The following is a 27,896-nucleotide window of genomic DNA, read 5'->3' on the forward strand; positions in this document are numbered from 1 at the left end:
TATGAAAAACACGAAACGTAAGATGGAAAAGGGGGGGTAGGAATCACAAGCTGTAGTTAAAAGGAAGGAAATTTTTTCCTGACTGGCTAGGCAAAACATAGCCACGCATGTTTTTAACAAATACCGTAGACAGGCCTGCTGGCTGATTCAAAAGCAGAGATTAGTTTCGTTGCTATTGCTGCTGATTTAATGCTGCCATATAGGGAGCAAACCAAGCTTTAACCCAGTTCAGGAGCTTTTGTACCAAAAGCTAGTAAGCAGAAGATGTGAGGATCTCTAAGTTAAGGTAGTAAGAGATTTTACTACCTTAAAAGGAGGGTTGCTTCTGTTTCTGTCCAGCCCACATGTTACGTTTTAGGATAATAAAATGTATCAACTTAAATCATGAGTACTTGTATGAAGGTACCACTGTGATATTTCATCTCATTAGTACATAATCATGCAAAACTTTTTTTCATAAACCCACCAATTAGTTCATATGCATTTACACACATACAATTCACTTGCCAGTAGGCTGAAGAAAGCAGTTTTTAAGTCCTCCTAGAACTGCTGTTCACCCTTATCTGGCTGCGTAGCTTTTCTGTATGAAAAAGTTTGTGTGCAGTAAGTGAAGCTGTGAATTTTTCAGCATAATGGCTGCTGTGCACCAGTTTCCTTCTATGGGCTCTTCGGTGGAAAGTGGTTCCCTCCACCTTCTGAAGGGAACATGTGACTTTGTACAGGAATTCTTAATGATTTACTGCCCAAGTCATCATAGATGTGTCCTAAAGAATGCACCTTGTTGCATCTTCCTCCCTTATGCTAATGAAAGAACTTTTATGATCTCCAGCTGGCTCAAACTGAGGAATTAAACTCCGATTTCAAACTGATCTAACAAAATGGTTCATATTAACTCAGTTTAATTCTTTGATCCAGCTCACGGCAGTCCTGCACAAATATTTTTGCATTGCTGTTGAGATTGTAACAGAGGGTCAGTGAGAATAAAATTTCTTCTGGTGCTACCACTGTCTTAGGGTAGTTGAAAGTATTCATGCAACTACGGTCTAAGTGAATTCATATGGGAATTAATGTAGAATAGCAAGTGGCCTGTGAATTCACACCTTAACTGAAAGCGTGTATGTGTGCTTTAACGCGTCCTTGTTGAAGACAGGATTACATTTTGAAAGTTCCCCTTGGAGCTGTAATGTCTAGATGTGTAATCCCTCTATCAGCAAAACGAAGAGACTGGGACATTTTTTTTTCTCTGAACATAACCTAACTTTGACAGATTCCTCCATGATGGTCCTGCAATATGCCCTTTCTTTTCTGTTCTCATCCACGTTCTTTATCAGTCTTGCCAAGTGCAGCCTCCTCTTAGGTTTTACCTGCTAAAATCAACCCCACCCCAATCCTTTGAAATTGTTGATGCTGTTACATCAGTGGCTTGACCATCTCGCCTACTCTTTTTGAGTCATTACAGTATCTTATTATGCCGCTCATCAAAGTCATCAAGTTAATACTCAGTATCATCAGTATTAACAGGCATGTTCCCTGTCCTTGCCAGTAACACTAACTCATGTCTCTTGTTTCTTCGACAAATATCTCAGTGCCTTCCTTGTTTTGCCCCATGCGGAGTGTCCTTGCCAGACGGGTTTACCAAGTTTGCTGGCATCCTTCAGCCCTCGTGCTTCTGTCTGTCTTACAAAGAGGAAGGAATGAGACCGATCATAGAAGCTAAAATAGTTGAAGATGCTCACATACTATAATGCATGAATGTACTATATTTTCTACTGTCATGTTTTCCTTTCTTTTTTCCTATGTCTCTCATTGCATTTATGTTTATGAACCTCCTCTGTGAAGACGTCTTCTCAGGGCAGTGAAGCATTTTATGTGTGCTTCAATGCTAAATACTGGTCTTGAGTTCCTTTCCCTTCATCAATGCCCTGTTCATCTTGATGAAGGAACTAGAGGCAACTCACTGATACTCCTGTTCGCCCCACACCAGTGCAAGTCCTTCGGGTAAGGACCTGCAGACCTGAAGTATATTTATGTTAACAAATTCTTAGGGGACAGTTCATTAGCTATTTTGGAATCTTCCTGGACTCTCACTGAAGCTAAATTAGCAGTAACCTGCTCTTCCTTTGATAGTGGTGTAAAGAGCCTTGCCTTTCCTAGATACGTACGGGCAGCTGAAGAGCCTTGAATCAATGCCCTCATATAGCTGGCGATATGTGTTTCTGTAACTACACTGTACAAGTCAGAAATGCTGAGTGGGTTTGGGACCTTCAAGGAAGATAGAGTGTTCCCCTTTTCACCTCTATAATCCTGTGTCCAGTACTCCCTTAGAACATTTTGTTACTCCTCCTCTTCCAGTCGCCATCATAATCACACATGGTGGAAGGGAGATTCAGGAAACTCCTCTCTCCCCTAGAGGTATTTCTGTTTGGTGTTCATGCTTCTCCATGAAGCATGAAGGGTCCGGAGGAGGGCTGTGAAGATGATCAGAAGGCTGGAGCACCTCTGCTATGAGGACAGGCTGAGAGAGTTGGGACTGGAGAATAGAAGGCTCTGAGACCTTAGAGCAGCCTTCCCATGCCTGAAAGGGGCTTACAAGAAAGCTGGGGAGAGACTTCTTGACAAGGGCATGTAGAGATAGGACCAGGAGGAATGGTTTTAAATTGGAAGGGGGAGATTTAGATTAGACATTAGGAAGAAATTCTTCACAAGAAGGGTGGTGAGGCACTGGCACAGATTGCCCCCTGCCTGGAGGTGTTCACGGCCAGGTTGGATGGGGCCTTGACCAGTCTGGCCTGGTGCGAGGTGTCCCTGCCCATGGCAGGGGGGCTGGAATTGGATGAGCTTTGAGGTCCCTTCCAACCCAAATCATTCTATGATTCTTAGGTGCCTGCTGCAACATCTCCCTTCTCCCACAGCCCCTTGCCTCCAACACTGATGAGGTGAATGTGCAAGGAAGATGGTGTTTTAGACAGGGAGCCAACAAACCACATAAGCAAGAGGAAGGTGTCGTCATTCCTGTGCTGTGAGTTGATTTTCTCCAGTTTGAGAAACAACAACAACTAGATGCAAGGAGAGATGGTGATTGTTTTTACAGCCCCCTTTGCCATCTCCTTCCTGTGTCTCCAGCTTCTAGGTGCTGCCTTGTTTGTCTCACAATGTTTACAGATGCTAATTCTTCCAGCTTAATCCACTCCCTGGGCAGTATCAACAAGGATTAAAGTTAAAGGAATTCTGTCGTATTTATTTTCCATCTTCTTGTCCCTGTGCTCCAGTCAAGTGCTTTTCTCATCCACCTTTGCTATAGTCCTGACCTTTGAACCAATGGACTCCGAAGCCTAAAGGTCTGGAGTCAAATATTTGCCAGTTTTGAGTTTACAGTTGAAAAGCAAAGTGATTTTTCCAGCACTGTTCCCCATTGCTCAAGTGCCTTCTTGAAGCTGGCAGTATAGGCTTGATCTTGATTACTTAAACCAAGTTAAAGATTGCGCTAGTCTGCACTGACATTTTAGACTGGGAGTGCTGCCTTGAGTTAGCTATTTTGAAGCTACGTTTTTTTAATCTTTGAGTGAGATGATGTATGTTTTCAAACATTTGGTGTATTTCGTTCATTTGAGACTAAAGACTTTGCAGTGTCCACCCTCTACTTGGCGTGTAGCATACATACCTGCATGTTGCTGCTTCAGCCACAATGTTGAGATCATCTGTACTAACGCTGCTGCTCTTCTCTAGACCTGTTGCTCTTCTTTTTACCTTTTCTTATTTTGCTGACTTTGCATAAGTCTTCTTTTCATTCATACACTGCATGCGGTGTGTGAATTGCATTGCTCAACCTGCACTTGGCATGTCTCTGTTGCATCGGTGAGCTACGCCCACCCATAAATTGTTCTGATTCATTCAGGCTGTAGGTGAGCTGCCAGTAGGAACTCAATTTCCAGGACTAGCCGGCTGAGTGAGCTTTGAAGGCCATCTCCAGCTCAGGAGTTCACATTCACCAGGTCAATAGATCAGCCACATCCAAGCATTCAGCTTTCCTGAGATATTAATATTGCCTCTTTAGACTGAGGATCGTGAAAAAGATTTCTGGTATGCAGTCTTGTCTTCTTCTACCTTCTCCTGACTGTACCGGAACCAAAACTACTCAGATTTCTGGTATTATTACACAAGCTTACCAGGTGGTTGAGAGGTTCCTCTTGACTTTTGGAAAAATACTGAACCCAAACTATTCAGCAGTGGTCTAGGTGTCATAGACCTGTGTCAGCTGAATAAGCACCAACTGGTAGCTGGCGCTGCTCTGTTTGCCATTCTTTCTGTCGCCAATTGCTCGTGTGGATTTGTCTGAATTGCCACATTTGAATGAATTGCTGTATTTGATTTTGTGATTGTCCAGCTGGCAACAGCTGCTGCCAGCAGCTGCAAATTAGCAAGATGTACCTAAGTCCACCTAGTTCTGCACTTATCAGCCTCAGTCATTTCTACTTCTACACATGGGAACTTTCTCTGATATTGCATGATGTGGGGCAGGCTTTCTGCTCAGACTCTTCACTGTTAGAAGAAAAAGCTCCTGTGAGCAAGGTGAAATGTAAATATTGTCGTCTTGTGTTTGGTGCATGAGTCTCATCCAGAACTGTCTTGGGTTCCCAAGAATTCTCATGTGGACAGCATATGCCCTGTAGGTTGATCTGTGTTGGCTTCAGGTGCCGAAGTCTGCGAGCCCAGCAGTTAAGATGTAAGAGGCAAGCACTTATGCTAATGAGAGGGTATAATCAATAAGCTTGATAACCAGTGGTCGTTTCCAGAGTGTTTATGGAGAAGGATGATCTCTACTTATTTCTTCAGTTAAGAGATAAAATCATATCACAGCCTGTTCCACATCTCACAGTAATGCATCTCTTCCTGAACCTCCCGTCCTGCCAGTGATGTTTTGAGCCCGCTAGGCAATTTGAATGTTTCTGGCTGTGTGTTGAGCAAAAAAAAAATGAGCAAAATACTACATTTCCATATAATTAGAGCACCGATATACCTGTACGACCAGCTGACCTCCCTTTTTGTGTTGGAGAAGGCCAGAACATGCCAGAGTGTGTTCTAGGAACACATATGCTCCATGGGCAGATAAAACAAGGAAGCAGGCTGACTAAATGCTGATTGACACACTCTTGGCACCAAATATAGGTTCAAGATACTTAACAAGGTTGCTGTTTTTCTCACAGCCTCCTTCCTTCTAATCTGGAAAGTGTTTCTAGTCTGTTTTTTAAGAGCATTTATTATCCATATTGCTGTCATGCAATGGATATGTTCTCCCACTGTCCTTTCAGTTGTTTATCTGATGGTCATCATGAGTTAAGACTGCTAATTTCTTAAAAGAAATACAATACTTCCTTGAGCATTTGTCCTTTGAAAGTTCTTCTGTCTCTGGTCCAGAAACAAGTGTGTTCTCCATACTCTTACTGACCTCAAAGGCCTTTTTGAAAAACCTATACTTAAGCAATTTCAGGTGTGTTGAACATTCTGAGTGTTGTAGTTTGTGATTCATAGTTAACAGTAGTCAGTGGTTTCCGTTCCTTCATCCACTTTTCAACCTCAGCCATTTAGGGTTTGACATGTGTAACTTCTATGGTTTTGATATCACACAAAATTGCATTCCAGGGAACTGTCTACAAGCTGTTCAGGAAGGAGACTACTTAAGGATTCATGACCTGAGTGGCATTCTTTTGTGTGGTAGTCAGGCCACCCCTCTTACATTTCCTGCATTTTGTGGGTGGATAAGACCATGAGCAGTTCAGTTTCATGCTTCTTGGTCTGTATGATCTCTGGAGTCTTCATAGGAGAGTTGGTGACCGTAACTGCTTACTTTCGTCTTCTGCAGATTTCTCCTCTTTGCGTGGATGATTAGCTAATAAAAAGAGGGTTAAGGGTACAATTTCTCAATCTCTCTGGTTCTCAGAAAAGGGAGATTGTCTCAAGATTTTACTGGATATCCAGAACTTCCCCTCTCAGATCTAGAGTGTTCATCAGGATAATCACATTCTTACTCATGTTGGCTTGTGTACTGCCAGACAAGCATTGCTCATTTACTGTTGTGGTGCAGCTCATGACTTACTTCTTGTTGATGTACAGTGGGAAAGGCTGTTTATCCTTTCTTAATTATGTGGTAGTTAATAGCACTAAGAAGTCTACTAGATGTATGCATCTCTCTATATGACCAATTTCTCTTTTTGGTGCACTTATAATTCTATTTCCTCTCTGCTACCTCAGCAATAATTTTTCTGAGTTTCCTACTGGAGCTGATGGAAGCTGGATCTCTCCGTAATTCAGCCAAGGCCTACCTGACTGACAGTTTACCCATTATTACCAGTTTGCTGCCTCTTAGGTTCTCTGACCACATGTTTTTTTAAGATGTTCACAGCAAGGTCAGTTCAGGGTTTCATCCAAGCTGCTCAGGGTTTCATCCAGTCTAGAAAACTGCCAGAAATAGAGACTACACAACATCTGTGGTCAACCTGTGCCAGTGCTTGACTATTCAGTCTGAACCTGTCATTTCACATTGTGCCTGTTGTCTCTTGCACTCCTGCCTTGCAACAACTGTACAGAGCCCGGCTTTGTCTGCTCAGTGACCACAGGCATAGGGGATCTGCTGTTAGGTCCCCCTCAAAGCCATCTCTTCCCCAGGTTGCCATCAAAGGGCAGGTGCTCCAGCCCCTACAATTTTTGTGGCTTCTGTTGAAGTTGCTCCATTTCGTTGATGTCCTCCTTGTACTGGGGGATCCCAAACTGAATGCAGTATTCTCAGTGCAGTCTAATGAGTGCTAAATAAAGAGGGTTAATAATTCCTTTCAATCTACTGGCTCTGCTGTTAACGCAGCCCTGGGTGGTGTTGGCCCTCTGTGCTGCCAGGGCACCCTTGGTTCGTGTTCAGCTTGCTGCCCTTTATGTCCTAACTTTGGTTAAAGAATATCATGGGAGGCAGCGTCAAATGCCCTTCTGAATCTTAGGTAAATAATATCCACTACTTTCCTATTTTCCACAAATCTGATGATTTTATCACAGAAGGCAACAAGGTCAGTCACGTGATTTACACCACAGCGTATCCGTTGGTGACTACATACCGACTGTCACAATCGTTTTCTTCTTATTCTTGTGCCCAGGAATTTGTTTCAAGAGGACATGCTCTTTGATTTTCTTGGGACAGAAGTGAAATTTATTGGCCTGTAGTACCCTAGACTGTTCTTTTGAGCTTTTCTGAAGAAGGGTGCAATATTTGCTTTTAGCCATCTGGAGATCTCAAATGATGACATTGATGCATTGACTGGCATTATTTTTAAAATACAATATAAAGCAGCCTTGCAAGGGCATGGGCCTTTTTTTCTTATATCCTTGGTTACAGTCTGTCTTATCCCATGATCTCAGGTGGGTTCTTGCATATGGTCACTGACTGGATCATCTACTCCTGATAGCTCTTCTCCTTGAACCCTGCCTCTAAGCACAGAGGCATAGGAGACCTTGTCAATGAAGACAGAACCAAAGAAAGCAACGAGTAACTCCACTTTACCTGTTTCTCCTGACAGTAAATTACCCACCCATTCAGCAACAGGCCCACGCTTTCCTTGTAGAGCCTTCTCATACTAATGTAAGAGTTAAAGTTCTTCTTGCCCTTGACATCCCTGCAAGTCTCAACTGGAGCCAAGCTTTGGCTTTTCTGACACGGTCCCTGCATGCCTAGACAGTGTTTTTAAATTTCTCCTTTACAGCCTGTCCCTCCTGTATGCTGCCGTTTTGCACTGGAGCTCATCCAAGTCAATGTCTTGATGCACTTACTCGTATTCCTGAATATCAGGATGGACTGTTTTGACTCTTGGAGGATGCTGTCCTTTGCTGGCCTCTCCGCTGATGCTGACCCACAGGCTCTCACCCTGCCAGTCACTGATCCCTTGGAACAGCTCCATATGTCTGAGCTGCTCCTTTACAGAGAACAGCACGCGTCCTCCTTGTCTTTCGTGCTTGTCTTTCCTGAAGTGTGTGTCTCTCCACTGCAGCACTCCAGGTGTGCCATCCCCACCACGCTTCAGTTGCTCCAATGATGTTGTGATTGTGTGACCACACGTGGAGTTTTTATTTCCCCTCCTTGTTTCACAGACTGCACGCCCTTGGGCACAGACACGAGAGCTGCACTCCTGCCTTTTTTATGCTTTCTTGAGGTTTCTCTTGTACCTGTTACCCTGCAGTCTTTCCTTTTCATCCCATATGCCCCTTACTCACTTGAATACAGGTTGCAGTCTCACTTTTCCAGTGATTTTCTCACCAGATTGGCAAGGTTTTTAGCAAAGATGCTTTTTATCCACTTTATCTGATGGATCCATCTGCCCTCAGCAGTGCTCAGCTATTAACGTGCATCCTGAGGTCATAAAAGTGAAATCCCTATCACTAACTGCATTTGCAAAACAAGGTGTCGATCTGCAAGACCCATCTGTTCCTCCTTAAACCTTTCTCATTCACTGGAGGCCATCTGGGTCTCCACACCTTTGACCGTTCCCTCTGAGCTTTGTTGTCCTCGATACGCTCTAGGTCAATAAACAGAAATAATAACAGGAATGTCTCAGCTGATCTGACGCATACGAAACAGAAGGAGGGGAGAGGTGGACTCTGGTTGAAGCTTTTTGGTCTCAAGTCTCTATGACTGTGTACTACATCCCCAACATAGCACTGCCTGCTGATACGTAAATTTAATTAGTTTTGCGAGGAAGGCATGTCCTAAGTAATTTCTCCATGAACCTTGATGGAAATGTGGTGGATAGAATCCATTTTTCCTTGATGACAATTGGGTGTCTTAAGAATAAGAGCCACCTTTTTTTTGGACTCCGATTTAAGGCAGTTCTTAAGCACAGGCAGCCTTACGGAACTTGAGTAGGAATTTCTGATGAAATATAATTTTTCACTCTTCTTTTTAGGTTTTAGGAATTATTGTGAAAGATACCGTGAAGGTATGAGACTTGTTCTGAACACCTTCGGACCAGTTCCAGAATTTTCAGGTGAAGTTGAGCAGAAAATCAGTCAGGTAAATATAGAGTTGATACATGCAATGACATTCAGAAAAGTAGAACACTAACTTTTATAATATTTTAAAATTTGTACCATTTCAGTTTGCTGTTAGAGGTATCCGTAGTCTGTATTTCTTGTGCGAGTGTATACTATAAATAAAAAGATCAGTACAGAATGCACGTCCCTTTTCAAAGCACTTTGACATCCATCAAGGGAAGGTGATCTGGCATCTGAATAACACCATTACTAGACAGAGGAGCCAACTGCTAACATCTCTGGTTTATTGACATGAAATCCTCCACACTATTTCTTACCACTTCTGTCCCGTGTCCTCTACCATAACGTGCACATCTCAAAGCTTCCTTTCCAACATGACTTTTCTCCCCGTGTCTTCCTTCTACTCCATCTTCCTTCATAAACCCTGTAGCTTTTTCCTTCTAAGTGTTCTTTTTCTTGGTTCTATATACTTTACAGACCAGGGCTCCAGTTTGTAATGCATGCAAATACATATTTAAGTTAAGTATGTGAGCAGTCCGGTAAGGTTACTTGAATGCTTAAAGATAAGATGTGTTTAAGTGCTATGCTGGATTGAGACCCAGTTTTTCTATCAACATTTCTAACCCCATAATTTCTTTATACTCACTATATCAGCTATTTCGTATGATCAAAGGAATTAACCGAAGTATTGGTATTTCCTAACTCTGCCTTTTCATAGTTGCCTTTTATAAATGCTTCACAAAGGAAAAAGATTGTTTCATGCTTAAACAATATAGACTGCTTATAATAACAATCAATAATAATTGCAGAGTTATTCACAATTAGAAGCTTTTGATCAGCATGAAACAGTTTGGATTTCTTTATGGAAAGCTGGATTCCACTTCAACCTCTGTTTCAGTGTCTCTTTATTATCTTTGGTCTTCAATGCCAAAGATGAGTTTGCAGCATGGGTTTACTCTTTAGAGTAAAACATTAAACATTTTTTATCTTACTCCTCTCTCCCTCCTCTGGTCTTTTTTTCTAGAATGACTGCAACTTGCCAGTCACTGGTAGCAGGTCCAGGTTTTACCTGGTTTCTCAACTCTTGCCTTTTAAACCTAAGACCTCAGGTGCTATTTTGGCAAAGATGACCCTGTGATCTCTATCTGTGCTCTCAAAACAGCTTTTTTACTTTGAAAGAAAAATCTGTTACTATGTACTAGCTGACCAGAGCTTACTACCTCTTGTTCTCCTTTCACTGATATGTTTAACTGGCACTTGTAAGACAACTTTGATAATGCGCTCAGAAATACCTCTTGGGTTTTTTTCATTTTGCTTTAAATATCATTTTTGCACGCCAAGTTGTTCAGACTTCTACCTTTGTGTCTTCAAATAGTGCTGTACTTTCTCTCTCCTGTATTCCAATAAACAACAGAAATCATAATTCTGGGTTTGTTGTGTGTCTCCTATCATGTCAATAACTGGCACTCCTAAGACAAAAAGTTTTTCATAAATATGGTATCCCTCATTAAATTTCTTAGGAGCCAGAAGAGAGATCACATCTTTAAACACACAGAGGAATTTGGTTTAGAGCATATTTTTAGCCACATATATGGCCAGGTTGCCTCCTTCCTATTTGATAAATGGTTATTGTCAAAGAGAATAGGCAGTGGCTGTGTGGGGCAAACCAAGAGAGGAGGCTGATGCTTTGATGTTTCTGTAGCCACATTCAGGCCAACCTTCTCCACGTGGGAGCACTTTTCTTCTTGTACAGGCAGCTCATATCCAGTCACCCGTATCAAGAATTAGTGAGTGGCCTATTGTTTGTGATGGGCTAAATTAGTTTGTGTGGATGGTTGCTTGGTCTGACACAAGGAGAGCAGGATAACAACGCTGGTGAGAAACTTCTTACTCAGAACGTGAGATTTAATCATGTTAAATTTTCTGTTTCAGGCAATGTCTGAAAAAATTCCAGTTGTTCCCAAAGTCCTGGATGCCAGGAGAAAATGGAGAGATGAATGTCTCGCTGGCCTTGCCAAACTGAAAAAACAAATGAAATCTGACTGAGGTGCAACTTGTCCAACAGGAGAGACCAAATGAAGAGCAGATCTTCATAAAAAGTGGAATTTTTTGGTCATGTAGAAGAAAATACTGAATGTACAACCAGCGATATGGGCAAATATAGAGACCAATGAAACATTTGGTCCAAATTTGTCGTGATGTAATTCAGGAATAACTGGAAACATTTGTTAAAAAGTTCAGTTAAGATTTATCAAATTATTATATATGAGCACTAGATGTGTAAGCGTTAAGTAGCTTTAGCAATATTAATATTGCACAATGCTGGAACACAATCATTTTTTAAATAATGCATTTTTCAGCTTGCTTAGGAATTCAGCACTTGAACAATATTTGCTTATGCAGGGATCTGAAATGGGCAAACATCAGCTGTTTGTCACTGGAGAAACTAAACCCTCACACACCAATCACTGTGGCAGTGAGGTTAAAGTGTAAAGCACTGACTGTAGATAGGAGAAGTTGTGTTAAGTGAAGAGTAGATTCAGTGGCTGGTGAGCTGAGACCTCAGCAGCAGTAAGAGTCACTTCAGCTTAGCTCTGTAACTGTTCCATGCTGTAGGGGAAAGAATTACTCCTCTTTTCTCTCCCTTTGGCACTTAGGTACCTATATGATGTTCTAAATGTGAGTAAAAAGAGCAGAATTCCCTCTTCATCCCTTCATTCCCTCTCATTCTGTTAAGACTTACCAGAGACCTACGTGGTCTTCAAGACTATGCACTTGATACCCATGGCTTTGTCCCCAGCTTAAGTCAGATGTTTGATGCTGGTCATTGGCATTGCTGCATAAATATGTGTCCCATTTTAAGATTAGTCTATGAGAAATACGTGATTTTGATTTAATACGTAGTTTGGGAGATAGTGTGGTGTAGTAGATTGATCTGGACTCTTTCTCCCAGACAACCCTATGACTGTCTGAGTCATCTCGGAAAGCCAGTTCACTCCTCCGTTGCCATGTCTGTTTTGTACATTATCTGAAGGAAGAAGTGCTTTAGGACTTAGGCAGCTGAAAGGACCCCAACTATCTGCTTTTTTGCTCCCCTACAGATGTAGAGATGCAATGGCTTAGAGGTAACATTTGTGCTTTTCTGCTGCCCTTCCTACAGGGGACACAACATCAGTGTATGGGCAGAGTATACACCTGGAAATCGTATCCTCAGCTGCTCCAGTGGTGTGTTACGGGCAAAGCACGTGTAAAATGGACATATGTACCCTGTAATATAGTTGGACTTTGATCTTGGCTGAAACCTCGGGGCAGGAACCTTTATTGTTATGCAGCTAGTAAGGATAACTTGAAACAGTGAATTGCACCCACACTGCTTGAGGTTGGCATTTCTGAATTTGTGTGAGCTGGTCATGTAGCTTCAGTCACAGCCCAGATGCAGAAGTGTTAAGCTGCCACTTTGCTAATGCTCAGCTCAGGGGCATTTCAAATCTTGTTTTTTTACCGAGGGTGCAGCACACAAACAAGTTACTGCAACTTAATTAGTTGCCATTTTGAACTGAACAGCAGAAATGTCTGTGTGAACATAGCAATGCCACTTATTTCTGCTTGGGTCACGATAAAAGAGATGTTAAGATGAATCATATCACTTGAAATGAGTGGTGGGCCAAGAACGTTATCTCTGGATGTGAAACATGGAGTGGGGGACATAAAGCTGACTTTGTCCTGTACTCCTTTATTGTCAGTGGAGAAAAAGGAAAAATTGTGAGCTCTATTTATTTTATCCCAAAAGAGACCTAAAATTGTTAGGTTTCTTCTGCTTTTTGTTGTCACAGCAACTGCCTCAACCTGCATTTAGACATCTGAAGTTGGGGAGGTGAGTCCTCACACCTGATGCCTTATTAAGCAATGGAAACCTGATTATGGGGCCGATTTCCTTGTGTTGTATATGTTTTTATATTTTAGACAAGGCCATGGAAGGTTCCAATTACTGTCAAGATTAGCCCTGTTTTTCTATGAGTATATGACATTGTCATAACTAATCAGCTTGCATTGCTTCTGTTTATTCTGAGATATTTTAAAACTCAATCATGTCATCAAATATTTGCCTCTGTCTTTATTACTTGCTTGTGAATAAAATATTTTAATGAGGAAGATATTAACTCCCAAGATCGTGAGGCTGGGGGAGCTGGTCTTGTCATGTCTTTTTTGCACTGTGGTTTTCTCTGTTACCAGTTTGATGCTTACTATTTTCTTTATTATGTGTTACTATGTTATGTTACTGCTGCTTATTGGAAGCAGAGTCAAACGTTTTCATACCAAAGCCTTTGATTTAATGCTATAGGAAATCAGGTCCTCTATTACGTGTGAGATAAGGAAGAGAGGGCAGATGCAGGGAAATACTCACCGGCTCCACTGAGGGAAGTCCAGTATCTCGGCTAAATCTCTGAGTGTAATCAAAGTAGTTTGCAGCTTGCAAAGCAGCTGTGTGAATTTACTATTCATGATAATAGTTTGAAAGTTAAAATGTGAGTATTTTCTGACTGCCATATTATCTAATTGAAATGGTATTAAGAAATTGCACTATTCTATCTATACCATCTTTTAGGAAAACAATGAACTTCATTAGAGAAGCAGGGTGGTGCTTGTGGTGCTTGCTATAAAAACAGAAAATCACTTTGAGACACAATGATGTCATTGTCAATCTCAGTTTCTCGAAAGAAAGATGAGAAATGCTGCCATTGCACTGCCTTAGTATGAAGTGACAGAAAGAGCTTTGTGAACATGTGACTGTGGTTCCCCTGCTGTGGCAGAGGTGCAGAGGACAGGAGCCCTGCATGAGGAGCAAACGCGCACCTAGCAATTAGTGTAAGTGTTGGTAGGAAAAATGATGGTCTTTTGCTCTCAACGGCCTACCAGGCCCAAAGGGAATGTTTCACAAATTAATTTTGGTCTGGTTAGTGTAAGTATAAATGAACACGTTTGCTCTGCCTGCTCATCTGCTCGTGTTCCCCCAGTGCGTGTGTGTGTGTGTGTGTGCATGCGAGGGCGTGTGCTCACATCTGATTTGGGAAGACTGTGTATCAAGCCAAGAATTTCTTTCTGTTCTTTTCTGTGACTTCAGAAAAAGAAAGGAATTCCTCCCTTCAGCGTGTTATTTAGAGTTCAACGCAACTTATTGCACACCCCTTAGAGAGAGTTACCCATTGACTGCTATTTCTTATAGTTATTTATCAGGTAGAACTTTCTTCTGCTCTCTGAGTTTTTTCTTTTATTGTACAACTTTCATTTGGAAGAGTCAATTGACTATTGAATACAGTCAATACTTTAAAGAATCACAGAATGGTTTGGGTTGGAAAAAACCTTAAAGATCATCCAGTTCCAATCCCCCTGCCATGGGCAGGGACACCTCCCACCAGACCAGGCTGCCCAGGGCACCATCCAACCTGGCCTTGAACACCTCCAGCTTCCCTGGGCAACCTGTGCCAGTGTCTCACCACCCTCAGTGTGAAAAATTTCTTCCTAATGTCTAGTCTAAATCTTCCCCCTCCAATTTAAAGCCATTCCCCCTTGTCTTATCGCTCCATGCCCTCATAAAAAGTTTCTCCCCAGCCCTCTTGCATCCCCCTTCAGGTACTGGAAGGTCGCTATAAAGTGTCCTCAGAACCTTCTCTTCTCCAAGTTGAACAACCCCAACTCTCTCAGCCTGTTCTCATAGCAGAGGTGCTCCAGCCCTCTGATCATCTTTGGTAGGGTCTCAGAAGAGTGGAGTAGAGGGGGAGAATCACATCCCTTGCCCTGCTGGCCATGCTTCTTCTGATGCAGCCCAGGATAGTGTTGACCTTCTAGACTGCGAGTGCACATTGCTGGCTCACGTCATATTTATATATGAATAATAGTAAATACTGATTTTTATAAAAAGGTATATCAGAGAGACTAGAGCTTAAATGTGATGTAGTCATTTGAATATGTGCATTTAATCCTACAAACACAATATTCAAACGGCGAGGTTTAGCTGCATGTCTTAATACGCATGAAGGCTTAAATATTACTTACAGTGTGTACTAGGAGCAGACCACTAGGAAAAGTTGATTCCTTAACACCATGTCCGTACAAAGCCGTCCACTGGGAAAAGTCAGTAGCCGTATCCTCCACTGCTGTGTGTGATGCTGAAAGGCACAAAGCTGTGGCTATACAGACCACTTGCTTCTTTTATAAATGGGAGGTCAGAAAAGAAACCAGCAATTTAAATAGCAAATGCTGTCGTATCAATAGTTTCATAAGAATTGGGGGTAAAAAAAAGATGCTAGAGTTCCCTTTTGAGGCAAAACACAGCAACCTTGGATGTTTGACCCCCAGAATTTGCCCTGAAGCTCCAGTTTGCTCAGGCTGATAGGTGGTTGTGCAACGCTCTGAGGATGGTTTCAACTGGCTCCAACAACAAATGAACAAATGGAACAAATCCATGAACAAATGGAGCTATACTGGCAGTTTTTTCTAAACAACTCATGAAAAATTGGTCCAATATCCTCCTGGCTGTGAGGAAAAGCCTGCACCACTCCTGTGGGAGCAGAGCGGATTTCAAGGAGAGCTGTTGGTAAGGTCCACGAAATTCAGTGGGCTTTTGAATTTTTGGTACAGCAAACCACTTTGTTTTCTAGTTTGCTAGAAAGCGGCATCACTTGTTTCCTTAACATATATTCAAATAAATGCTCCGTTGGGTTGCACATCCTCCATAATTTTCCCTTTTCTCTCTGATGATTTTTGTTCCTTCAGCAAGGGTGAATTGCCCTTTACCAAACATTGACAGAGAGAGATGCTTGGAATAAAACGGCATTTAGTGTGTATGAGATTTCCTCTTGGACCTGGTATGAAATGGAGATTTTTAACACGTGGCTTTGTAGACTTCTTTCAGCTACTTGGATTTCAGACCTGTATTTGCAAGAAGTGAAGCTGTATGACATGCAGCATCACCCAGAAACTTGTTTTCCTTTATCTATGAGTAAATTGTAGCCTAACATGGAAAGGTCAAAAGCTCAGACTTACGTGTGGAGAGAGGAAAGCTTTGTGCAGAAGCTGGACTCAGCTTTTTTAAAAGATTCTATGAAACAGAGCTGTAAATTTGCTCTAAATTGGATATTTGATGTTTTTAGTCTAAGCCTAGATGCTGACCGTGACAGCATTAACGTACTGTCCAAGTCCTCCCTACGGGTCCAGCACCTCCGTGTTGGCACAATAAGCAGAAATGCTTTCCAATAGAAAACTGTAATATAAAATATTGTGAAAATGTTCCCTTGCATGAATGATGCGTTTAAATTTTAACATCAGGCCTTGCACTAATTTTTCCAGTATCGTAATAGCACATACTTTCCGTATGAAGCCACAGTTGCTTGTTCTTGGTCAGCTTTAACAGAAGGAATACAATGGAGGCATTTGTTTGGAGCGCAGAGAGAGAGTGATGAGGCTGGAAAATCCTCGCTGGCGCTCTGGTATTACTGAAGAAAGGAGGTTGTCATTTAGCCAGGAGAACCTGGGAAGTGCCTGGATGTAACCGGTTCTGAAAGAGAAATCTTTTTTTTTGGTGTTTTTCTTTTCTTTATCTTGTCGAGTAATCATTTATACATAAATTAAAACTGGCACTGCCAGTGGGAATGGTTCACCATTGCCTTGTGCTTCACTCCAGCAGCTGCCTCAGTGAAAACCTTGGCAATTTCCATGTAGCCCAGTCGATACCGTGTGCGTGGCTCCCGCACGCAGCAGCAGCACCACTCACATAGCAAATCTACCTGCCAGCTTTACTCCCAGCTGTGTTGCTGTGGAAGCTGGTATTTGGTTTTTAAGCTGTACTTAAAAACTTAATGGGGTGCAATCTGTCTACTGAGTTCTGAGTATAGGAAGTATTTCTGTGCAGTTAAAAACAAATTATTGGAATTCCTGCTACAATACCAAGGTGGCAAACCAAGAAGCACAGAGCTTTCCACATTGCAGGGCACCTTATGATCACAAAACCAGGTTTTCTGATGTTACTCAGCAGTGTCATTTCAAACCCATGCACTAATGCAAAGATGTAATTTTGCATTTCAAACACATGGGGTAGTGGGAATAGCGAATTGCATAACCAGGAGATTTAACTGAATGGGCAGTCCCTGTGCCTTATCTGATCACAGAAGCTATGGAGCAGAATGATTTCACATCGTGTAAGTCTGTAAACCAGAAACATCTCTTGCATTTGCTTTTGTTTTCCTTTTTTAGGAAAGAAAGTTAACTACAAGCATCATCTTCAACCCCAAATATCAAAATCTGGATCAGTAAAGGGTGACTTCTGTAGTCTGATCAGTTTTTATAGTCCGAATAAAGCTTCAGTTGCTGCAAGATGACATCATGTTTCTCTGGTCTATTAAAACTAAGGATATGACAACAGAGAAAAATATAATTTTTATAACAAGATGCAGGTATGATTTATGCTAGTACAAATAAAAACATATTTAATTAAGTAATAACCTGAGCTTATGTTTTTCTCTGATCTTAGTATCTGAATAGTTTATCATAAGAAAAAAACTAGGTTGAGATTAATGCCAATTGTATTTAATCATCAGTAAAAGTGAGGTACATGTTTCTTGGTATTGCCCCGGTACAGTGTGTGGACAGTGCTTTCTGCATCTGCATAGAGCTTTTGGTTTCAAGTCTCCTGCCATAAAACTTGCTGTGGTGACTGGCCAGACAGTGGTCTGGCTCAGGTAGCCTCAGGTAACCTACTGCATGTCCACCCTATTAGCAAACCTGTGCATATGCAGAGCAAAAGAAAAGAAAATGTAACCTCCAGCTGCCACCCCTCCTGTAACCTGCTGCTGAGTTTGGTGAACGTCAACAAAAGGACTTTCCTCCAACACCCAGCTCCTTGTCGTGCCAATGCAGGTCAGTAAATAAGCAGTGAGGGCAGCCTTAACCACAATTCTGGGTTTCGTTCCATTTTTTAGGCCAGATCAGTCTGTGTTGGCATCCTACCTGGTTTGATGCCCTGTTTCTGTAGCAAAGGAGTTTTGAGAGTTTGCCTCTTCTACCAAGTGATGGGGGACAGGACAAGAGGGAATGGCCTCCAAGCTCCGCCAGGGGAGGTTTAGGCTGGACATCAGGAAAAAATTTTTCATGGAAAGAGTCATTGGGCACTGGCAGAGGCTGCCCAGGGAGGTGGTTGATTCACCTTCCCTGGAGGTGTTTAAGGCACGGGTGGACGAGGTGCTGAGGGGCATGGTTTAGTGTTTGATAGGAATGGTTGGACTCGATGATCCGGAGGGCCTTTTCCAACCTGCTGGTTCTATGATTCTATGATTCTATGATTGGAACTTTTAATTAGGCCAGTTTGCCCAGCTCATAGGAAGCCCAGCAACAGCCTGTTGCACAGATAGAAACAGATGTTAACAGCTCACCCTCATTCACCTGTCTGCCAGGCTAACAAGCTCAGACTGTTCACCTGTAACATCCATTTTTTCCTTCTAAGATAATTTATCTGCAAAAGCTAAGCCCATCTGCCCCAGTGCTGTCCTGGTCCAGGCTCTTTGTTCTGTGATCCCTGCTGCAGCCTGTCTGATTTTCCCTAGTACAGGTTACAACCAGCTGCTACCAATCTGATGACATCACTTCAGCGTGAGGAAAGCTCGAGACCTTTCTGTAAGACAAGTATTTATCTTGTCAGCAGTGTAAAGCTCTTTTGCCAAGACCTGTTTCCACAAGTGGTCATATCCAAGGCTCACAAACCTATATTAAAAGGCAGAGGTGATCACCACTAGATTTTAGAGCCTATGAGAAGGGCTTGAATATGACCATGGTCATGATTTATGAGTATTATGCCATAAACAATAGAGATAATTTGGAAGCTCCCTAATTAAGGCAGTGTTGAGAGATTTCTAGAACAATACATACTTGTTTATAGTAGGAAAGCACGAAGACCAGAACTGAGTAAAGCTCAGCTACCATGGGAAGGCCGGTTTGTTTAGTTATGTTCATAGCTGTCTCTTACTTTTGGTAACCCTCAGTGAGCTTATTTTCAATGATGGCACTGGAACTGCTTTACTTTCATTGCTTCTCATAACTCTTCTTCTTTCAGTACATTTCCTCAAGAAGTTTCTCTGAAGGAAGCAGGCAGGACCTTGTATTTTCCAGCCCTTTGATCCTCTGCATGATTTCCAAGCTCCTGTAGCCATATGGTTATATATTGCACTTTGTCAGATTTCTTCTTTATTGTTTTTTTTAAATCTTCCTTTGAATTGTCCAGTCACCATTTACCATCCATCTCAGTTTCCGTATTAGAATCATAGAATCATAGAATAACCAGGTTGGAAGAGACCCACCGGATCATCAAGTCCAACCATTCCTATCAAACACTAAACCATGCCCCTTAGCACCTCGTCCACCTGTGCCTTAAACACCTCCAGGGAAGGGGACTCAACCACCTCCCTGGGCAGCCTGTTCCAGTGCCCAATGACCCTTTCCGTGAAAATTTTTTTCCTAATGTCCAGCCTAAACCTCCCCTGGTGGAGCCTGAGGCCATTCCCTCTTGTCCTGTCCCCTGTCACTTGGGAGAAGAGGCCAGCACCCTCCTCTCTACAACCTCCTTTCAGGTAGTTGTAGAGAGCAATGAGGTCTCCCCTTCTGATGACCTTGTTCTTTAATATTGACATTCATTGCCATTCGTTCATACACAGGGAACTTTCTAGCAGGTCTTTTTCTGCATTTGCAGCCTTATGCAGTTCCTGCCCTATTACCTCATCTTTCTTTTTTTTTTTTTTAATCCATGCCTGTTTCAGAGTCCCTTACAGTGTCCTTGATTTTCCAGCCACCCACTCACTGCTCAGCTGCATCTTTGCATTCCCACTTTTCCACCGGGTGCAGCTCTCAGTGGAGGGAGGTCACCGGCCACCTGGGTCATCCACCCTCCCAGGGGAGGCAGATCAAAGACAGCAAAGGGAACTTCTGCGAGGGCTGCACAAGAGCCTCATCTAAGTGTAAGATCTTGGCAGAGGTTGTAGACAAGCCACAGTCTCAGCCCTGAGCGTGACAAGTTAGAAAAGACTGACTGGGGACCAAACCCCTACAGCCCTAAGACAGCAATGAGCCAAGCAGATTTATCAGCTCCCGCTTGTACTTCCACATCTTCTCCTTCTAATGCCCATAATTTTAACTGACAACTACTTTAACTGACAATTATTTTAACTGTCCACTTGCTCATGACCTTTGTTCATTCTTGTGGGCATGGAGAGCACCTTCACAGACTTAACTACACTCTTGGGCTCACTACTTATGAAGTAGATTAAAAATAATTTTCAAGCTTTTACAAGATTTTACAAAGTTCATCCTAGGTGAAAATAGAACTATCAAGAGAATTTGATCCACAGCTCAGGTTTTTGAAGAGCAACAAAGCTGGTGAAAGGGCTGGAGAACAAGTCTTACGAGGAGCGGCTGAGAGAGCTGGGGGTGTTTAGCCTGGAGAAGAGGAGGCTGAGGGGAGACCTCATTGCTCTCTACAGCTACCTGAAAGGAGGTTGTAGAGAGGAGAGTGCTCGCCTCTTCTGCCAAGTGACGGGGGACAGGACAAGAGGGAATGGCCTCAAGCTCCGCCAGGGGAGATTTAGGCTGGACATTAGGAAAAAATTCTTCACAGGATGGGTCATTGGGCACTGGAACAGGCTGCCCAGGGAGGTGGTTGAGTCACCTTCCCTGGAGGTGTTTAAGGCACGGGTGGACGAGGTGCTAAGGGGCATGGTTTAGTGTTTGATAGGAATGGTTGGACTCGATGATCTGGTGGGTCTCTTCCGACCTGGTTATTCTATGATTCTATAATTCTAAGTTAAGCAACTGAATGAGCTGTTTAGAGCAGTTGCACAGGTCTTTGAGTTCTTTTAGGGAACGCTAGATATAAATCTCTTGATGATGTAGATATAGTTAGTACAAATCAGAAACCCTTCATCCCTATAAGCATGCAAATTAAAAACAATTAAAATATACAGCATTGCCTAATGCTTATTATAAGCATACACCCAATGCTCATACAGCCAACAATTAGTTTATCTAACAAAGAGACCAAGAGGAAGACAAAGGAAAAGGTGGGGTGACATTTGATCACACTAAGTAAAGGGTAGCTCTGAGAAGGTCATTTCCAAAAAGAAAATTTGCTGGCATTTCAGGTGATTTTTTTATAGAACGGTTTGAGTTGGAAGGGATCTTAAGATCACCCAGTTCCAATCTCTCTGCCATGGGCAAGAATACCTTCCCCTAGGTCAGGTTGCTCAAAGCTCCATCCAACCTGGCCTTGAACATCTCCAGGGATGGGGCAGCCACAGCTTCTCTGGGCAACCTGCGCCAGCTCCTCACCTCTCTCACGGTTAAACAATTATTCCTAATACCTAATCTAAATCCACTCTCTTTCAGCTAAAAACTGTTCCCCTCATCCTATCACCGCACTCCCTGATAAAAAGCCCCTCCCCAGCTTTCCCACAGGCTCCCTTTAAATACTGGAAGGCTGCTATGACGTCTCCTGGAGCCTTCTCTTCTCTAGGCTGAACAAGCCCAACCCTCTCAGCCTGTATTCAGGGAGCAATCCAAGATAGCACAGTGATGGACTTCGCAGAAAGGTGTAAGCAAACGTGGTAAAGCTAGTCAAGCAATACAATAAAGTCATTCCCAGAAAGGTGTGAATAAGCCAGGGCTACTGAGACACCAGCATTGAACAAAGACATGAAGAAATCACCAAGAGTGGATACTCATACCTTTCAGAAAAGGGAATTCACGAAGGACACAGGAAATAAAGTCAAGACGCAGGAATGTAGGCCAATAACACTCGTCACAAGGAAACAAACGTTGTGAAGCTGCAGAGTGTGGAAGGAGCACTCAGATGAAGGATTGAACTGTACAATCCATCCCAACATAAGCACTGGTGTGTTGAAATAACCAGGGAGCCTGTCAGGAGGGATCAGTGTCAACACTGAGGCTGTGACAGAGGAGGGAACAAAGGAGGAAAACAGCTCCAGAGCAGGACATGGCTGTACAATTAGTGGGAAAGGGCCTCTGAAACATCAGGAAATATCTCCTAAACCACGCAGAATGCAAAGAGGTACCGACTGACAGGTTTTACTGTATTTAGTTGATGCTTCATAGAATCATAGAATCATAGAATAACCAGGTTGGAAGAGACCCACCGGATCATCGAGTCCAACCATTCCTATCAAACACTAAACTATGCCCCTTAGCACCTCGTCCACCCGTGCCTTAAACACCTCCAGGGAAGGTGACTCAACCACCTCCCTGGGCAGCCTGTGCCAGTGCCCAATGACCCTTTCTGGGAAGAATTTTTTCCTAATGTTCAGCCTAAACCTCCCCTGTCGGAGCTTGAGGCCATTCCCTCTTGTCCTGTCCCCTGGCACTTGGGAGAAGAGGCCAGCACCCTCCTCTCCACAACCTCCTTTCAGGTAGTTGGAGAGAGCAATGAGGTCTCCCCTCAGCCTCCTCTTCTCCAGGCTAAACACCGCCAGCTCTCTCAGCCGCTCCTCATAGGGCCTGTTCTCCAGCCCCCTCACCAGCTTTGTTGCTCTTCTCTGGACTCGCTCCAGAGCCTCAACATCCTTCTTGTGGTGACAGAAGTCAGTATTGAAAGAAGCATTGGCGAAAGGAGTTGTCAGTGGATTCACATCACTTAAAAGGCAGCAATGAGCAAGGAAGAGCTGGCTGCCCCAAACAGCTGGGCAGGGAGCTGAGGTTGTCATAGGCTGGTGGTGCTCATTCCTTGCTGGAGGCATCTACTTAAAGATGCAGCACCTTAAGGGGAAAGTAATAAATCACACAGACTCTCAAATTACAACACTGTCATAAAAAAAAAAAATGATGCGATTGCAGTTTTCCAAGAACTAGCAAACCTTTAGGCCACTGTTTGGGGTCAAGAGCAACGAAGCTGGTGAGGGAGCTGGAGAACAGGCCTTACGAGGAATGGCTGAGAGAGCTGGGTTTAGCCTGGAGAAGAGGAGGCTGGGGGGAGACCTTATTGCTCTCTACAACTACGTAAAAGGAGGTTGTGGAGAGGAGGGTGCTGGCCTCTTCTCCCAAGTGACAGGGGACAGGACAAGAGGGAATGGCCTCAAGCTCCACCAGGGGAGATTTAGGCTGGACATTAGGAAAAAATCTTTCACAGAAAGGGTCACTGGGCACTGGAACAGGCTGCCCAGGGAGGTGGTTGAATCACCTTCCCTGGAGGTGTTTAAGGGACAGGTGGATGAGGTGCTGAGGGGCATGGTTTACTATTTGATAGGAATGGCTGGACTCGATGATCCAGTGGGTCTTTTCCAACCTGGTGATTCTATGATTCTATGAAGTGCTAATGGCAACCAAGGAGCTGTGGAGCTCCTGTGCTTGCCATTTGCATGAGCAAAGATTTGGCATTTTGGGGCTGGGAGAGTATTTCTGTGGAAGATCTGATGTTGGTAACTACAATTAACACAGTATAAACAGCAGTTATATTTAAATTAATGAGAACACTGTCCTTCACCCTGTAAATATTGTTTTTGCTGCCTTGGATTTCCAGCTTCTCATCTCCAAGGTCTTCATGTAAGTCATAGGGCAAAACATTGCCATGCAGCAGCAGGAGTTAATAAAGAACAGGTAGATGCCTTCATGGATGATGGCAAATGGAGATGTGGCTCAGATGCCTGAGTTGGAACAGACACTGGTACATGGAACGAAACCTTCTTTGAGTCTTTCTTTGGTGTCTCATAGCAAATGTGTCCTATCTTGTGCGGGACAAGTCCATGGGCATTATTCCACAGAGTGAGGATGGCTGCAGCAGGCAGAAGGCTGGGTAAACTAGTGATGCAAGATGAAAAAAACCCTGCAGATTAAAAGAATTCACTGTAAGACAAGCAAAAGAGAGTATGCTGTGAGATGGAGGTACATAATTCTCTACAGCTGAAAAGATTATACATGTGATATGTAAAGAATGTCCTGAATTAATCACTTCTTTCGTGTAAGTATTTAGGTTTTGTGAATCATTATCACTTAGCAACCTACACTATCCTTTTTTAAATTTTACAGACATAAACTGTTTCCTGGGGGTATTATCTCTGTCTGGCTCAGCAAAATTAAAACAGTATCTCCTAGTTTGTCTCTAAGTAGGTGGAAAAATTTGGCTCCAGATGTGTTATGAATTGCGCTTAGAGAATTAACGTAGTTTAGATCGCAGAAAGTGGGGCATACTTAGTGTTCAACACTTTCTTATAGCACAATAATCCATGTTTAGCTTTACGGATCTTATCGAATGCTTGGTCAAGCCAAGTTATGACTCTTGCCAAGAATACTTAATGCCACTGTTCAGGTGATGAAATGTAAGCTAGGAAGGGACCCAGTGGGACTGTTGTCCCCTCCCTGCATAGAAACATCCCCCGCCTGCCAGGCAGCCCTGCTGGACCCCCATCTGCAGGCACCCTCAGCATCAGGAAACATCACGGGAAGTTTTGTCCAAGGACTTCTGAAAAAATCTCTCTGCAGAGGGATTCTCCAATGTCTCCCCATGCTCCTCTCCTTGTACATCTTGGAAATGTTCCTTGGTAGCCAATCAAAAAACTCTTTGTTGCAGAAATAAAGCTGATTTCTTCATGTCCTTGTGTCTGCAAATAATATAAAATGATCATCTTCTTAAGAAGGTTTTATGTGTTGGAGGATTGTTTCCATCTTCGTTCTTAATATCCTTTTCTTGAACTAAATGAGCCACGTTCCCTAGTTTCTCATTTTGAATCCCTTAGTCTATATTTCTCCTGACTCTTGTGCTCCTTGAATGCTCCTCACTTTGTCCATGTCCAGACTAGAACCCAGCACTCCAGTTAATTTATTCAGACTGTATATTGTCACACCAAATTGATGCTCACTTCTGTGCTGGAGGAATGAAGACAACACTTGTCTTCTCCCAGTCCTTCTCAGACCAATTTTCTTCCATGCCAGGATGACCCATATCAGGCTTCCTGGTGATCCCAGTTGAACTCCAGCGCATGCAGACCTCCTCAGGCTACCTGCACCTATTGCCCTTGCTCTTGCACGCTGTTATTTTCATCCCTGTTTAGATGAGCAGAGAACAAATGGGTGGAGGGCAGGGAGTGGATGATGAGTGGCGTAGTCCTCCTCCTCCCTGAAATCTGCTGCCCGACAGTTGTGGCCAGCACAGAGAGAAGCCTGGGCTGGGCTGTGAATCACCCTCTGCTCTCACTCCATCTCTGAGCCAGGAGATGTTCCCATTTTTCTTGTGGATCTGCCCTGCGCTCCTCCATGTCACCACTGCCAGTGGGCACCTGCTGCAACCCTGCCGTACGGCCTAAGCAACAGCCTCGCTGCAAAGAATTTCAGCATTAAAAATGGGTCAGGAAATCTGAAGCAAACCAGCAATTGTCTCATGACACTGTAACACCTGATGGAGAGCTGATATAGAACAGGTCTGCAGTGTGGGCGCTTACAATCCTGCAGAAAACTACTGTTCCTGTCCTGATTAATTAATTAATTAAAGCTTAAACACGCTACTGTGTCATTTCACTGGCAGCTGCATTAATGCCAGAGACAGAGCCAAAGGTAGAGGTATTAAACTTTATATAGATTTTAAGTGTTAAATACAATATGCCTATGGCCATAGTGTTCCACCAGGAATTCCCTTTAATGCCTGAGACTCTCAGACCTACACGCCATCCGCTGAAGGATGCTCTCCACTGGTGCCCAGGTTATGCTGGAGGAGCTGTGCACACACCCTGGCACCTCTCCAGTGCTGCCAGCTCAGGGGCATCAAACAGGTGCTGCAGAAATCATGCAAGATTTTATTGTCAAGAACGTTTTTTATTAGCTGTTATTAAGGGGTTTATTTAATTAGTTCTTTTTATTAGAGCATGAGGCTACTTTAAGATGACTTCTTGTTTCTTCTATCCATGATCCACAGGGTTATAAATGTACTATGGGGCCTGGGTTTGATTTGACATCTGATTTCTTGTTCCATTTGCAGAGATTTTCACATACTCCTGGTGACCAAAGCAGCCCTCACTTTTCAAAGAGGGAATCATGAGCCAACATTTCTAAAATCCCATAAACCTACGAACAGCACTGCATGACTGTGCCTTGTGCTTAGCTTGGCATTTGTAAATCATTTTGAGAAGGTTCCGTATGAAGCTGCTGTGCAAGAAGCACCAGTTCTCATGCTGCAGTGGTATTTTCCAGTTATTTCTTTCCTATGCAACACCTAAGCCCTCGCCACACGTGAAGGGGAGGAGAGATGCCCACTCAGCATCCCCTTCCAACAAGAACTACTTCTCTCTTGTGCACGGGTGCTGCAGGGACCCACTGGGGCAGCACATAATGAATCCACCTTGGTGTTAACCAGGCCAGTTCGGGGCCATTAGTCATCTCCTCTTCCCGTGCCTCGCCGCCAATACCCTGAACAGACACGTTCAACTGCTTTTATGTAAATCCCCTTTTAGTGACTTTGAAGCTTGCCAAGAAAAGGCAGAAGTGCCCAGGAATTAGGTGCAGGAGCACCTGATGCAATAGTGCCAGCCCCAAGCCAAAAAGCCCACCTGGAACAAAAGGTCTTGGCTGGTACTCTCCCCTCCTGCCCTCCTGGCTGGGGCCAAACCATCAGGAGAGAGAGCTCTCGTCAATATTTATGTCAGAAGAGGTAGGTGCTTAGCCCACTCGTTGCCCCCCAGCTCACAGCCTCTGCCCCATCTCAACCCAACAGTCCTTGTGGGTTTTTTTAACAAGCACAAGGGATTTGGTTTGGTCTAATCTCCTGTGCAGCCAGCAAGCGAGTCCTTATCTGTACTTAACCTACAGGTAGAACGACTCTGGTCATATTGCCGGCATATTTCAGGGGTTTATGTCCACACCCCTGTGGCATACGCGCTCCAGTATCCCTCAGGTAGTCTTTCATCATCAGTTACGCTTCAAGTCCCTGCAATCAGATATGGTTATCTGAGCAACAGGGAGAAATATTTACCAAAATGAAATTTAGAGGGGGCAATGGGGAAGAAAGAAAGAAGAAAGAAGAAAAGAACTGAAAATGGAAGGAAAAACAATGTTGTTTGAGAAATGCACCAATGTTTGTTAGAAAATTAATTGTTTTCTCTTGCACGTCTGTACACAAAGACTTATCTCATGCCTTTTGGTTCATATGGTAATTTGATTTTTAAGGTATTTGTTTCTCTCCTCTCCCACACCATTAGCTCCTCCTAATTCTGAAGGAAGTTGTTGGTGAGTTCTTCAAGGGAACTTGGGTTGTGACAAGCTAGAGATGTTGGAAGTCCAGTTCTGGATCACACTTTTACATTTTTACTCTTCTTCAGTAAGCACCCGCTAATTTTTTCCCAGAGTTTCCTCTTATGGGGGTGGCTGAGATCTGGGTGCAGATAGCTGAGTGGAGGTGTTACTACATACTGAGATACCCCTGTGTTCAGGTGACCAGCCCCAAATATGATTCACCTGCAGAAGCAGTTTGTTAGTCCGAGGAAAACTCCTTCCTCAGGGTCCTTCAGTCCTTCCACGAGAAAAGAAGACCTTGGCTACTCTTGTGGATGTAACTTTAGGCAGAGCAACTCAGTGACCTTGTCTTCTTCTACCATACTCCTTGGAGATGGCTGATGACAACATCCATCCACCTGGTGTCCTGCTAGGAACTTGGGGAGACCATGGAGAAGCTGCTATAAACAACAACTTAGTAGATGATCATCATCTATAGCCATCTCTGCCCGTGAGCGTGCTGTCCTGAGGAAAGCTGCTCCTAGGGGCTCGCAGGTGCTTTGTCCTTGCCTGTCCCTCTGGCTGGTCCCCACCCACCCTGCTTCATTGCTACCTCACGCCTCATT

General features: G+C 43.4%; 1 protein-coding gene across 1 annotated transcript in view; it reads left to right on the forward strand.

Moving 5' to 3' along the window:
* The window catches only part of CRYL1 (crystallin lambda 1), a 69,102-nt gene extending 55,976 nt beyond the window's left edge, over positions 1-13,126 (forward strand). The window contains exons 7-8 of the mRNA XM_069883543.1: positions 8,940-9,046; positions 10,960-13,126. Coding sequence (XP_069739644.1) covers positions 8,940-9,046; positions 10,960-11,073 — 221 coding nt within the window. The 3' untranslated portion in view covers positions 11,074-13,126. The remainder of the gene's footprint in view (positions 1-8,939; positions 9,047-10,959) is intronic.
* The last annotated feature ends 14,770 nt before the right edge of the window (positions 13,127-27,896 follow it).

Source organism: Phaenicophaeus curvirostris, chromosome 1 (genome assembly GCF_032191515.1).
Source record: "Phaenicophaeus curvirostris isolate KB17595 chromosome 1, BPBGC_Pcur_1.0, whole genome shotgun sequence".
NCBI lineage: Eukaryota > Metazoa > Chordata > Aves > Cuculiformes > Cuculidae > Phaenicophaeus > Phaenicophaeus curvirostris.